Source organism: Bison bison, unplaced genomic scaffold, assembly GCF_000754665.1.
Source record: "Bison bison bison isolate TAMUID 2011002044 unplaced genomic scaffold, Bison_UMD1.0 scf7180017864380, whole genome shotgun sequence".
NCBI lineage: Eukaryota > Metazoa > Chordata > Mammalia > Artiodactyla > Bovidae > Bison > Bison bison.
The window spans coordinates 4,416,044-4,430,994 of NW_011494952.1; the positions used below are offsets into that span (position 1 = coordinate 4,416,044).

At 35.8% G+C, this 14,951-nt stretch overlaps 1 protein-coding gene across 2 annotated transcripts in view; it reads right to left on the minus strand.

Moving 5' to 3' along the window:
* Positions 1 to 14,951, minus strand: part of LOC105001241 (chromosome unknown open reading frame, human C10orf107) — a 169,469-nt gene that overhangs the window by 93,046 nt on the left and 61,472 nt on the right. For both annotated transcript variants that reach the window (XR_826838.1, XM_010857416.1), the window contains exon 5: positions 13,285 to 13,357. Coding sequence is in view for 1 of the 2 variants with exons in the window: in XM_010857416.1 (XP_010855718.1) it covers positions 13,285 to 13,357 (73 nt within the window). In the remaining variant the exon portion in view is untranslated. The remainder of the gene's footprint in view (positions 1 to 13,284; positions 13,358 to 14,951) is intronic.

Genomic DNA, 14,951 nt, shown 5'->3' on the forward strand with positions numbered 1-14,951 from the left:
ATCTTCGTTTTCTGAATGTTGAGCTTTAAGCCAACTTTTTCACTCTCCACTTTCACTTTTATCAAGAGGCTTTTTAGTTCCTCTTCACTCTCTGCCATAAGGGTGGTATCATCTGCATATCTGAGGTTACTGGTATTTCTCCCGGCAATCTTGATTCCAGCTTGTGCTTCTTCCAGCCCAGCATTTCTCACACATACTCTGCATATAAGTTAAACAAGCAGGGTGACAATATACAGCCTTGACGTACTCCTTTTCCTATTTGGAACCAGTCTGTTAATAGATATGCTGCTGCTGCTAAGTCACTTCAGTTGTATCTGACTCTGTGCGACTCCATAGACAGCAGCCCACCAGGCTCCCCGTCCCTGGGATTCTCCAGGCAAGAACACTGGAGTGGGTTGCCATTTCCTTCTCCAATGCATGAAAGTGAAAAGTGAAAGTGAAGCCCCTCAGTCGTGTCCAACTCCTAGTGACCCCATGGACTGCAGCCTACCAGGCCCCTCCGTCCATGGGATTTTCCAGGCAAGAGTACTGGAGTGGGTTGCCACTGTTAATAGATATAGGCTTATTCATTTATTCACATCATCTGTTTCCTCTTTTGTGAGGTTTGGCACACTTTGTCTTTCAAGTAACTGGTCCATTTCATCAATGTTATCAAATTTGTGGGCAGAGAATTGTTCTCAGTATTCCTTTATTATCCTTTTAACGTCCATAGGGAAGTAGTAATGTTCCCTCCTTCATTACTGATAGCAGTAATTTGTGTCCTCCCTCTTTTTCCTTAATTGGCTTAGCTGAGGCTTATCAATTCCATTGATCTTTTCAAAGAATCAGTTTTTGGTTTCACTTATTTTCTCTATTGATTTCCTGTTTTCAATTTCATTAATTTCTGCTCCAGTTCTTTAGGAGCAGACTATTTCTCTTTCGGTTACTCTGTATTCCATTTGTTCTTATTTTTCTAGTTTCCTAACATGGAAATTTAGATTACTGATTTTAGATCTTTCTTGTTTTCCAATATATACATTCAATGCTATAAATTTCCCTCTAAGCGCTGCTTTTGCTGTATCCCATAAATTTTGACTAGCTGTGTTTTTATTTAGCTCAAAATACTTTCAAGTTTCTCATGAGATGCCTTATCTGAGCCAGTGTTATTAGAAGTGTGTTTAATTACTACAAATTGTTGGATTTTTCAGGTACCTTTCTGTTATTGATTTCTAGTTTAATTCCATTGTGATCTTCGAGCAGACATTTATGATTTCTGTTCTTTTAAATTTGTTAAGGTGTGTTTTATGGTATAGAATATGGTCTATTTTGGTGAATGCTCCTTGTGAGTTTGAAAAGAATGTGTACTCTGCTATTGTTGGATAAGTAGTCCATTGACATCTAAGTAGTCCATAGATGTCAATTATATTCAGTTGACTTATAGTGTTGTTGAGTCTTACTATGTCTTTAACAGATTTTCTGCCAGCTAGATCTATGTACTTATGAATAGAGGGGTGCTGAACTTTCCAACTATGATAAAGGATTTATCCATTTTTTATTTGTAATTCTATTAGTTTTTGCCTCACACAATTTGATATCCTATTGTTAAGTCACATATGTTAAGAACTGTCATGTTTTCTTGGAGAATTAACCCTTTTATCACTCTGTGATGTCCTCTTCATACCTGTGTTGGGGAAGCTAGTGAAGTAGTCTTGTTCAGGCTTCAGAGGTGGCACTAAGTCTCTCTCCCTCTGACTGGACAATGACCTTAAAACTGGCTGCATGCCAAACTGCTCTTCCATCTTGAGTTTACTTTTGTGTATGGTGTCAAAGAATGTTCTAATTTCATTTTTTTTTTACACATAGCTGTCCAGTTTTTCCAGCATCATCTACTGAAGACTGTCTTTCCTCTATTGTATAGTCTTGCCTCCTTTGTCATAGACTAATTGACCAGAGGTGTTTGGTTTTATTTCTGAGCTTTCTATCCTGTTCCATTGACTTATATTTCCGTGTGTGTGTGTGTGTGTGTGTGTGTGTGTGTGTGAATACTATTTTGATAAATGTAGCTTTGTAGTGTAGTCTGAAGTAAAAGAGTCTGATTCCTCCAGCTCCATTTTTCTTTCTCAGGATTGCTTTTTGGCTATTTGGGGTCTTCTGTGTTTCCATAGAAGTTGTAAAAATTTTTGTTCTAATTTTGAGGAAAATGCCATTGATAATTTGATAGAGATTGCATTGAATCTGTAGACTGCCTTGGACAGTGCAGTCATTTTGACAATTGAGTCTTCCAATTCAAGAACATGTTATATTTTTCCATCTACTTGTATTATTTGTTTCTTTCATCAGCATCTTATAATATTCAGAGTACAAGTCTTTTGTATCCATAGGTAGGTTTATTCTTAGGAATTTTATTCTTTCTAATGCTATGGTAAATGGGACTGTTTCTCTGATTTCTCTTTTCTGATTTTTCATTCTTACTGTATAGGAATGCAGGGACAGATAATTGTTAGTGTACAGAAATGCAACAGATTTCTATGTGTTAATTTTGCATCCTACAACTTTACTGAATTCATTTGGAGTAGTTTTCCAGTAACATTTTTACGGTTTTCTATGTATAGTATCATGTCATCAGAAAATAGTGACAGTTTTATTTCTTATTTTCCAATCTGGATTCCTTCTGTTTCTTTTTCTTCTCTGATTGCTGTGGCCAGGGCTTCCAAAACTATGTTGAATAAAAGTGGTCAAAGTGGACATCCTTGTCTTGTTTCTGCTCTTATAGGAAGTGCTTTCAGCTTTCCACCACTGAGTACAGTATTAGCTATAGGTTTGTCACGTGTGTATGCGTGTGTTAGTCGCTCAGTTGTGTCCAACTCTTTGTGACCCCATGAACTGTAGCCCACCGGGCTCCCCTATCCATGGAATTCTCCAGGCAAGAATACTGGAGTGGTATTTCCTTTTTCAGGGGATCTTCCCAACCCAGAGATCTAACCTGGGCTTCCTGCATTGCAGGTAGATTCTTTACCATCTGAGTCACCAGCTAAGTCCACAGGTTTGTCATATATGGCCTTTATTATGTTGAAGTGTGCTCCCTATATGCCCACATTCTAGAGAGTTTTTTTTTTATCATAAACTGGTGTTGAATTTTGTCAAAAGCTTTTTCTGGATCAACTGAGATGATCGTATTGTTTTTACGAAAATCTTTTTTTTTCATGCATTTAAACCACTGACATTAAATTTGATATAGCTGGATTAATACATGCCATATTTGTTTCTACTTTATATTTGTTGCCCCTTTTGGTTTTTAATTGAAAATTCTATATAGTTACATTTTGTTTCCATTTCTTAGCATGTTACTTTTTTAATGGTGTTCTCTAGTTTTCAATATCCACTTACAGACAATCCAAGTCCAATTTTAAATATTAATAATAGTATACTGCTTCGTGGGTAAAGACCTTATAAAAACAAAATAAACCTATTTCTTCTCTGTTGTCCCTTATATCCATCATGAAATTCATGTCACTTATACATAAGCATATATATATATATGTAAAATCAAATGCATTATTATTAAATAAATTTTACTCAGATAAATTAAGAAAAAAGAAAATCAAAAGTTCTTATTTTACCTTCATTTATTCCCTCTTTGAATGCACTTCTTCACTTCATGCAGATCTAAGATTATGACCTATATTATTTCGCCTCTTTAAATAACTTTCTTCTAACATTTCTTGCAAGCAAGGTCTACTGGCAACAAATTCTCTCAGGACTATTTGTTTGAGAAAGCCCTCCTTTTTCACTTCTTAAGGATAATTTCACAATGTATAGAATTCTAGGTTGGTAGTTTTTTCCTTTCAACACTAAACACTTCACTCAGTTCTTACTTATACAGTTTCAGAGAAACTGAAAGTACTTCTTATATTAGTTCCTATAGGTTGAGTTTTTTTTTTTCCTCCCTCCTACTCCTTTCAGAATTTTTCTTTATCTTTGATTTTATATAGTTTTAAAATTACATGCCTAGGTATAATTTTTTGGCATTTATCATCTTTGGGGTTCTCTGACCTCCCAGGATGTAGGGAAATTCATCTGGGGAAAATTTTATTCATTATTGCTTCAAATATTTCTTCTCTTCCTTTCTCTCCTTCTACTCCTGCTTTTCCCACTATATGTATGTTATACCTTTTGCAGTTGTCCTGTAGACCTTAGATAATCTGTTCCATTTTATTTTCTCTTTCAGTGTTTGTTTTCTTTGGTTTTTGGTTTGAGGATTCTTTTGATAATATCCTCTAGCTCAGAGATTCTTTCCTCAGTTGTTTCCAGATTACCAATAAGCTCATCAAAGTATTCCTCTTTTCTTTTACAGTATTTTAGTATCAAGTATATAATCAACCAAATAATGAAGAAGGATAACAATAAGAAGGCACTGCCATAGTAGATAGCAAGAAATTCTACTATGGCATGGTTAATTAAAGCAGGATGATATTCTGACAGGGATTCACAAATAAACCAATGGGATTACTGGTCAAAATGAGTCAAACTGAGCATTAAGAATAGTAATTAATGGATCAAACAAAACAAAAACAAAATAAAATCTATTTCAGTTTCCTATTCTTGCTACAACAAATTACCACAAACAGTGGCTTAAATTAACATAAATTTATTTTACAGTTCTTGAAGTCAGAAGTCCTCAACTTAATGTGTTGAAGAGGCTCCATTCAGTTCAGAGACTACAGGAGAATCTATTTCCTTGCCTTATTCAGCTCCTAGCTGCTGCTGCTGCTGAGTCGCATCAGTTGTGTCCGACTCTGTGTGACCCCATAGATGGCAGCCCACCAGGCTCCCCCGTCCCTGGGATTATCCAGGCAAGAACACTGGAATGGGTTGCCATTTCCTTCTCCAATGCATGGACGTGAAAAGTGAAAGTGAAGTCGCTCAGTCGTGTCCAACTCTTCGTGACCCCACGGACTGTAGCCTACCAGGCTCCCCTGTCTATGGGATTTTCCAGGCGAGAGTACCAGAGTGGGTTGCCACTGCCTTCTCTGTCAGCTCCTAGAAGGCACCTGAATTCCTTGGTTCCTTGCCTCTTTCTCCATCTTCAGAGCCAACAATTTAGCATATTCAAATCTCTCCCCTTGTCACCTGACTCTCTCTTTCCTCTCTTTTCCTCTGAGGAGGAACATGATCACATTGAGCCTACTTGGATAATCCTCCCATCTCAAAGCCTTCAGCTTAATCATATCTGCAAAATCTCTTTCACATGTAAGATTACATATCCACAGGTTCCAGGAATTGGTATGTAGGCATCTTGAAATGATGGGCAGGAAATTAATTATTCAGTCCACCACCATCACTTTTGAAGTATACTAAAAATCCAACTTATTATTTTGAAAACTTTCAGAGAAAGGGAGAGAATAAGAAACCTGTTCTTTCTTTTCCATATGAACTGTATCTCATTTTAATCAAATAATTGAAGAGTGAAAGTTTCTGTTTCTAGAAATATTGATCTCATAAATGAAGAAAGAATGACAAAATATTAAAAGAAAAAGAAAATAAAAAGAAAGAAAACCAGACACTATTTGCCTCTTAATGAGATTGTGCAAAACCACGTTCAAATCATTCTTGTTAAATATCTGAAGTGAAATCTAGTTAGCCTTCCAACATTAACTGTGTTCTGGAAATAAGGAAAAGATACCATAGAAATGCAGTCAAATTTAGGTAAAATTTAGTCAAATGTCAGTAAATTCTATAGGATAGAAGATCTAAAGTCTTCAACAAATAAAATGCTCGATTTTCTTTGTATTATTCTTGCACATTTTGTTAGGTTCATTCCTACATATTCTATGGTTTTCATTATTACCAATGTGATCCTTTTCTTCAAGGCTATTACCAAAATACAGGAAAATATTTTTTTCTTAATGATGGTTTCTTACCATACCATCTGCAAACAATGACAGCTTTGTATCTTGTTTTTCAATACCTCCCTTTTTCTTCTAATTTTGACTTCTTTTTTTGTTTTATCAAATTGGTGAGGAACTAAAAATCCAATGTTGGGTAAAAATAATCAGCCTTGTCTTGTTCCTTGTGGGTATTTTAATGGTTTCAGTAAGACATTTTAGAGAGATTTCAGTTTTTGGTATATTCTATCAGTTAAGAGTGTAAACCTACATTACGGACTAACTAGAGTCTTTTTAAAATGAGAAATGGATATTTATCAAATGTTTTACTGTATCTATTGAGATCATCATTTGGTTTTTTCTTCCTTTAATCTGATAATGTACTGAATTATATTAAGAGATATCCCAGTGTTAAACCATCCTTTCATATCTGGAATAAACACTATCTGAACATCTAATCCTTTGCCATATTTCACTTCATAATATTTTATTTAAGATTAATGCATCTATAATATTTTCATAACTGTGATTGCCTACAATATTGTGTTATTCTTTTCTATTTCTAATTATAATTCGTTACCGATTCAAAGGATAAATTTAAAACCTTCTCAGGATTATATTAACTTCAGAGAATGAGTTGAAAGCTTTCCATCTCCTTCTATGCTCTATAATAACATATAAAAGGGAAATATTTCCTCTTAGAAATTTTGGTACATGTCCATCCCAAACTTCCTAATTTTCTGGACACCCAAAGAGCACCTACAATATAGCACCTACTCCATGTTATGTGGCAGCCTAGATGGAAGGGAGTTTGGGGAGAATGGATATATGTATATGTATGTGTGTATATATATATATATATATATATATGCCTGAATCCCTTTGCTGTTCCCCTGAAACTATCACAACATTATTTGCTAATGGGCTATATCCCAAGACAAAATAAAAGTTAAAAAAAATTTTGGTAGAAGTAGCCTATAAAATCTACATCTGATGGCATTTTTATGTGTTGAGTGTTCAATATTTTATATGTTTAACATTCTATTAGGATTTTCTACACTCTGAAGTAAATTTATATTTCTCAAGTAAAATTTACAGTTCCCTGAATATTGCTTTTTCTGGATTTTCAAGCCTATCAACAGAAAATTGATATTTTATAAACATTTTCAAATCTCATTTTAAACAAACAAGATCTCTATCAGTTCATTTATCAAGAAAACAATAAACTTTCAAACTTTTGTGAGACTATTAATCAGAGTTTAGATCTTCTACTGTTTGCTCTATCAACTCTGTTCCTTAGCTATCATTTGACCTGTTCACAGAGTTTCATGCCTCTCTTATAATTTTATTTTCCTCAACTACTTGTTGATTTTGTGCTGCCAGCTGACCTTCAAATTAGATGATCCTTGTTCATTTGTCTGTGGATGTCTGTTTGCCAAGCTTGCCTTTAGATACTGTAGGGGAGGCATAAAGAATGATGTTAGGTAGGTGAGGCATTCAGGGTGTACTCACTGTCACTTCTGAACATCAATGGCCACTTCAGAACTGCCCTCCTCTTTAGTGTCAACACCCACAATAGTTTCTTTAGCATGGGAATGAACGCCGCAGAATCCCAGTGTCCTATACAAGCAGCAGAAGGTAAATGGGCTAAATGGTATAGCTGCTCTACTTGCTTTCATCAGTTCAGTTCAGTTCAGTTCAGTCACTCAGTCGTGTCCAACTCTTTGCAACCCCATGGACTGCAGCACACCAGACTTCCCTGTCCATCACTAACTCCTGGAGCTTACTGAAACTCATGTCTACTGAGTCGGTGATGCAATCCAACCATCTCATCCTATGGTGTCCCCTTTTCCTTGTGCCTTCAATCTTTCCAAGCATCAGGGTCTTTACCAATGAGTCAGTTCTTTGCACCAGGTGGACAAAGTATTGGAGTTTCAACTTCAGCATCAGTCCTTCCAATTAATATTCAGGACTGATTTCCTTTAGGATGGACTGGTTTGATCTCCTTGCAGTCCAAGGGACTCTCAAGAGCCTTCTCCAACACCACAGTTCAAAAGCATCAATTCTTTGGCGTTCAGCTTTCTTTATAGTCCAACTCTCCCATCCATACATTATTACTGGAAAAACCATAGCTTTGACTAGATGGACCTTTGCTGGCAAAGTAATGTCTCTCCTTTTTAAAATGCTCTCTAGGTTAGTTATAACTTTTCTACCAAGGAGCAAGCATCATTTAATTTCATGGCTGCAGTCACCATCTGCAGTGATTTTGGAGCCCCCCCAAAATAAAGTCGGAGAAGGCAATGGCACCCCACTCCAGTACTCTTGCCTGGAAAATCCCATGGACGGAGGAGACTGGTAGGCTGCAGTCCATGGGGTCACTGAGAGTTGGACACGACTCAGTGACTTCACTTTCACTTTTCACTTTCATGCACTGGAGAAGGAAATGGCAACCCACTCCAGTGTTCTTGCCTGGAGAATCCCAGGGACGGAGGAGCCTGGTGGGCTGCCATCTATGGGGTCGCACAGAGTCAGACACGACTGAAGCGACTTAGCAGCAGTAGCAAAATAAAGTCTATCATTGTTTCCACTCTTTCCCCATTTATTTGCCATGAAGTGGTGGGACCAGATGCCATGATCTTAGTTTTCTGAATGTTGAGTTTTAAGCCAACTTTTTCACTCTTCTCTTTCACTTTCATCAAGAGGGTCTTTAGTTCCTCTTCATTTTCTGCCACAAGGGTAGTATCAACTGCATATCTCAGGTTTTTGATATTTCTCCGGGCAATCTTGATTCCAGCTTGTGTTTCATCCAGCCCAGCATTTCTCATGATGTATTCCGCATAGAAGATAAATAAGCAGGGTGACAGCCTTGATGTACTCCTTTCCCAATTTGAAACCAGTCTGGTCCATGTCCAGCTCTAACTGTTGCTTCTTGACCTGCATCCAGATTTCTCAGGAGTCAGGTCAGGTAGTCTGGTATTCCCATCTCTTTAAGAATTTTCCATAGCTTGTTGTGATCCACACAAAGGCTTTGGCATAGTCAATAAAGCAGAAGTAGATATTTTTCTGGAACTCTCTTGCTTTTTCGATGATCCAACAGATGTTGGCAATTTGATCTCTGGTTCCTCTGCCTTTTCTAAATCCAGCTTTAACATCTGGAAGTTCACGGTTCACGTACTGTTGAAGCCTGGCTTGGAGAATTTTGAGCATTACTTTTCTAGCATGTGAGATGAGTATAACTGTGTGGTAGTTTGAACATTCTTTGGCAATGCCTTTCTTTGGGATTGGAATGAAAACTGACCTGAAAGTAATGCTTTCATCATTTTCCCTCTCAAAGTTTCTCTCATTTCTGTATCAACTTAGGGTGCCTAAAGAAATGTAGCATTACTCTGTAGTGTCTTTTCAATACATATGGGGCTACAGTTTCATCTAATCAATAATTTATCATTTTAGATGTCATCAAACCTCTTATCTATATTATTCTGAATTTTGAAAATTTGGTCTTTTATAGGATTTGGGATGCAAGAGGAATTGTACATGTGTGCTTAGTTTATTCTTTTGATAAAACCACTGTTCCCTTTGGAAAAGTTCTTCCTGCTTCTTTGGGGATCTATTCATGTTCTTTCACTCATTCAATATGGTCATCTTGGGTCTTCTAATAGTATCACTCCTCTGGTCACAGTGACTAATTGAGAGCAGACATATAACACAAACACAGAAAATAATATTGGGAGGAGGAATGTCTCTTTCTTTTGGAGGTGCTAAACTGGAGCTATCTCTTTCATGTCCACCACTGGCTGGAGGAAGCCTGACTGCAATAGAAGGGAGCAAGGCCCTTCAGAAAAAAGAAATGAAAAAAGTCTAGGAGAGATAAGAGGCTGAACCACATGCATGCATATACAGATCCACATGTACATATGCACTCAGTAACACGGTTGACTACGAGATCCAGTTAGTTTTAGTCCAGCTTTCACCCCTGCCTTTACCTGTTAGTGACTCCCCTGGTAGTTCAGTTGGTAAAGACAGGAGACCAGGGTTCAATCCTTGGGTTGGGAAGATCCCCTGGTGAAGTGAATGTCAACCTACTTCAGTATCCTTGCCTGGAGAATTCCATGGACAGAGAAGTCTGCTGTGCTGCAGTCCATGGGGTCCCAAATGTCAGACATGACTGAGTAACTAAGCACACAAGCACATGACATAATAAGATATCTTCCCCTTTTTTAATTAATTGAACTATTTTGAGTGGAATTTCTTTCGCCTGCACCAAAAAAATATACTTTCTGGCTAACTCAGTCACAGCCTTTAGATTTCCTCTTAGACTTCACTTGTTAATGGAAGCCCCCCTATATTGTAATTACTTAATCATCTCTCTCCTCTCATTCGACAATAAACTCCATGAGGACAAGGATCATTGCTTGTCACTGTGTACCCCTAGAACTTTTGTACAAGGCCTAGAGCATAATAGGAACTGGATCACATAAACATGTGGAATAATGAATAAATGTTGTAACTGTATCATCTCATTTTAGTAGATGCCCGGCAGTAGATAGCTGGTTAGAACCATGTCTTTGGGTATCTGCTATAAGTTTTTGATCATCATCATTGCTACTATCCAATAGGGTTCTTTGTGTACAAGTATTCACTGTCTCTCCTAGTTTTCAGGTAACAAAAGCAAAGGACAGTTTCCAGGTTTCTGGGTGGGTCCTCATCCCTTAAGGCAGGAGTCCCAAACCTCTGGGATCTAATGCCTGATGATTTGAGGTGGAGCCCATTTAATAATAGAAACAAAGTGTACAATAAATGCAATATACACGAATCATCCTGAAACCATCCCCCTCAACCTGGTCCATGGAAAAACTGTCTTCCACGAAACCAGTTCCTAGTGCCAGAAAAGTTGGGGACTGCTGCCTTGAGGAGATTTTGGTTCCCTTATAATTGTTATATCTGTGGATCTGTGATCCAATCGTATTGCCAAAACAACAGACTTGGAGAGTTCTTGGCTTGGGTGATTAAAAGGAAATTCTCATCTCTATAAATAAATTAAGTGTCATCCTCTAAGATGGCTACAACTACAGGTATCTATCTGCTGGAGACAGCAGATAGATACCTGTAGTTGTAGATAGATAGATATCTGCTCCATCCTGTCATTTTTCTAGCTCATTCTAGTTGTTTACTACCTTTTTCAACATATATTTATATGCAAACTATTGAAGGAACTATAAAACATGCTGCTTATAGAACTATATACATTAGATTTCTAGATTATTAAAAATCTCAGGTCAAGAATAATGAGTTAACAAAAAGGTGCCTCTATGACCTAATATGAAATTTCTTAAAAAAGGTGAGTAGAAATAGATAGAAACAACTGTTAAAATCAAAAATACAAATTCAATTTTCTTTAAACTAAAACCCAAGAAAAGACTGAGTATGATTTATGTTCTCTATTAATAATTAAAATTACTATTTAGCAATTATTCTTAGAGGTGATTTATATGTTTTGTTATAGTCATCTATCCATAACTAAGAAACAAACTAAATTTCGTCAGTGTTACTTAACTTGAATGCTTGCCTGAGATTTAAATTTGGAACACTTACATGGCTGTTGTATGGCCCTTGTTTGGTTCCAGAGCCCTGAGGTCAGCATGAATAATTACGTTAGTGGACCAGGCCTCTATGAAAGGTTTTAATTAAAAAAAGGTATTTGCACCAAACATTATCAGAAACTTCTAAAATACTATAAAATAACTGTAGTATAACATTTGCTTTGGTTAATCCTTTAAAATTACATGAATGATCTAATTCTTGAAGACCCAACATCCTTTCCTTAAGGAATCTATTTATAGCTCTGGTCAACTTGGGGAAAATGCAAAAGACAATAGAAAATAAATGGATCAATCCTTGCCTACTTTCTCCATTTTTTCTTTCCATAAGCATAAATGTCACCTAAATATAACCTTACAACAGAGAAGAAAGTCATGATTGTGTAATTAACAAAGGGAAAGGGAGTTCTTCATGAAATTTTTTTTCTTCATGATTCTAAATATCTGTGTATGCTGCTGTTGGAAGCCATTACCATTTTCCCAAAGTTCTGCTGAGTAGATAAGATAGGGTTGTACGCCAAACAGATGATTATTATAATGCTGTCATACTATATGATTTAATTCTGAAATGGGAACGTTTTCAGTGAAACTTTTGTCAAGTGACACTTAATTTAAGATACAGAATGAGAAGACTGCAAAGAAGAAATTTTAAGGAAAGTCAAAAGCAAAAAGGGTTCTTTGTTTTCCTTCAGCTCATTTAAAAGGCCAACAGTAGAACAAGTACCCAAATGGAGAGTGAGACACCATGACTCAGGTGTTTAATGAAGTCAGCAATTTATAAACTGCAGAATAACAATACTAGGGAAGACCAAATGGCTGGCACATTGCACCTGCTTCTTAATGTTAGGAAAATTATACAGATAATGTAAATATCCCTTTATTCACTTTATGACCATTCCCGTCTCCTATTTTTCTAGTTGAGAATCTAAAGAGCACTTTTTATGGCATCTTTAGAGTTGGATTTGACTGAGCGACTAAGTACAGCACAGCCTTCATAAGATGTTCTCTTATCGTGGATTCATTTCTAGTAATTATGAATATGTGATTATATGTAAGAGTGTTCAAAAATATCTTTAGGTAAACCATTTCTTGTAGAACTGCTATTATATGCACTGTCACTGAATCATGAATTATGTAGTATTAAGAGGCACTACTATGTGCCCTGCATTATACTATATGTTGCATAATAAAACAGCACATTATTCGTGGCTTCAAGGAAATTACAGTTGGATTATGTCAACTATATCAATCCCTGGGAAACAATCAGAAAACCATATAATGTGATGTAAACATACATGCTTGTTGGTGTGCTAAGAGTAGCCAATATTCAGCAGAAAGAGATAAACTGGAATAAAATAATAGAATGTGATTAAAGAGTTTCTCTAAACCCTTCCTTTGAGATGCGATGTAATTAAGGAAGGTTTGCTTCATTGAGAAAGTGGGATTTGAATTAGGCCTTAAACAATGAGTACACTGAAAATAAATGTGAAATTAGAAGAGCTTTAACTGAATTAATTTATCTCACTTTTCCTGATTTTATTTGTATGAAGACACACATACTCTATCCAACTGAGCTTTGTCAAATAATCCATAAATACATAAAGTATATGTGATTAACAATGCTTTTAATGCCAAAAGACAGCTTATTTTCTTAATCCAAAGCTCACTTTGTGTAATTATTCTTTTTGCAAACTACTAGTTGGTTATATTAACACTTGAGTAATCTTGACAAGAAGTTGCTTTAAGCAGTTAAAGATCCAGATGCTGATCAGCATGCATTAAGTGATTCAGCTTAATTGGTTCCATCTAGATAAATTACTTACCTCAGTTCCTATCACAATTTCTTCCCTGGCAGAGAAGAACAGAAACTCATACAGCTTGTAGTGTTGAAATAAGCTGAAACACAAAATAAATGTGGAAAATTGATAAATTTATTTCAAGGAAAAAAGCAAATATATAAGAATATTTAATATAGGAAAGTTGTCTGCATTGACCAAGCTAAAGACATTAAACACTAATATGGTATCAGTCACCTCCACTACTTCAAAATATGTTGCCCAGAAATGCTAAGAAATTTAAAGGCTTATTTTCTGATACAATGACAATATAACACAGTTAGTATCAGTAAACTAATCTGTGATGAATGGATAGGTTTGGGGTAGATTTCATCTTGACTTTTCTTGGCTCATGACCAAATAATGCAATATACCTAAACACCAACCTTCATATTCTTTTTCATGTTTTGTTCCAAACTGGAATCAATTTCCTCTCATATGAATGGCACTGAATTCTAGGCTACTTCCATATCAATTATACCTCTCATGTTCTCAAACTGTTTCAAGATTAATCTCTAATAACACCTGAAAAATGATGTAATGTTAACTGAACTACTGTTTAGAAGATGTCTGATTTTCTTAAAGAATATTTGATTACACATCAAAGGCAGGAATTAACTTAAGAAAGATAATCTCTTTAGATCCTACCCTAAAGACTAGGTGGTCAGTGTATAAAACCTATAAAGAAATAAAAAATAGGAGTTTCTTAAAATATATGTATTTCTAGTAAGGTTAAAGATCTCAGCAATGTGTTACTGAGAGTTAAAAATTTACTGAAAGGTTGACTTCTAATATCCTGTTTGTGATAATATTTGAATTTTTCTAATTCTCTTCCTGCTGGTTGGGAAAATTAATAGACTCATAATACAGTGAAATGCCAAAGAACAAAAAATTGTCTTAGCGGTTTCTCTTTCACTCTGGTGCCTTTTGCTATTTAAGAAAATTGATTTTAATATAACTGAGAAATTAACATTTGCAAAATGTAGCTACAGAGCATGTATAATAATGGCTTCTGAATGCTGTAATGGATCAAAGTTTCAATTCATTTGAAATCAATGAAGAAATCCTCAGGCAGCTGGGTCTCTCTGAGTTATATTAGCAGTTGATCTTACTACTAACACAATCCATTAAAAAGTGATGTGTGTGCAGATCAGTCATGTTTTTTTTTTTTTTTTTTTTACTACATTCAAATTAGTCATCAACATTCAGAAACTAACTTAGATTTTGACATTACTTTGATTTGTTGGCTAGAAAATACATTAAGATTAGTGACATTTGATGATTCAATGAAGCAAAATACATTCAAATCCACCTTCCCTTACGTTGGTTACCTAGAGAAACCTTTAAGATTAAAACTATTACATTGTCAATAACTGACTCTGAGTAGAAAAATAAGACTGTATTTTGGAAAGAGCTTGGCTTCTTTTCAGTTAACTGATATAAAACTTTACTTTCTCCCATTCTGAAGGCTGTCTTTTCACCTTGCTAATAGTTTCCTTTGATGTGCAGAAGCTTTTAAGTTTAATTAGGTCCCATTTGTTTATTTTTGCTTTTATTTCCAATATTCTGGGAGGTGGGTCATAGAGGATCCTGCTGTGATGTATGTCAGAGAGTGTTTTGCCTATGTTCTCCTCTAGGAGTTTTATAGTTTCTGG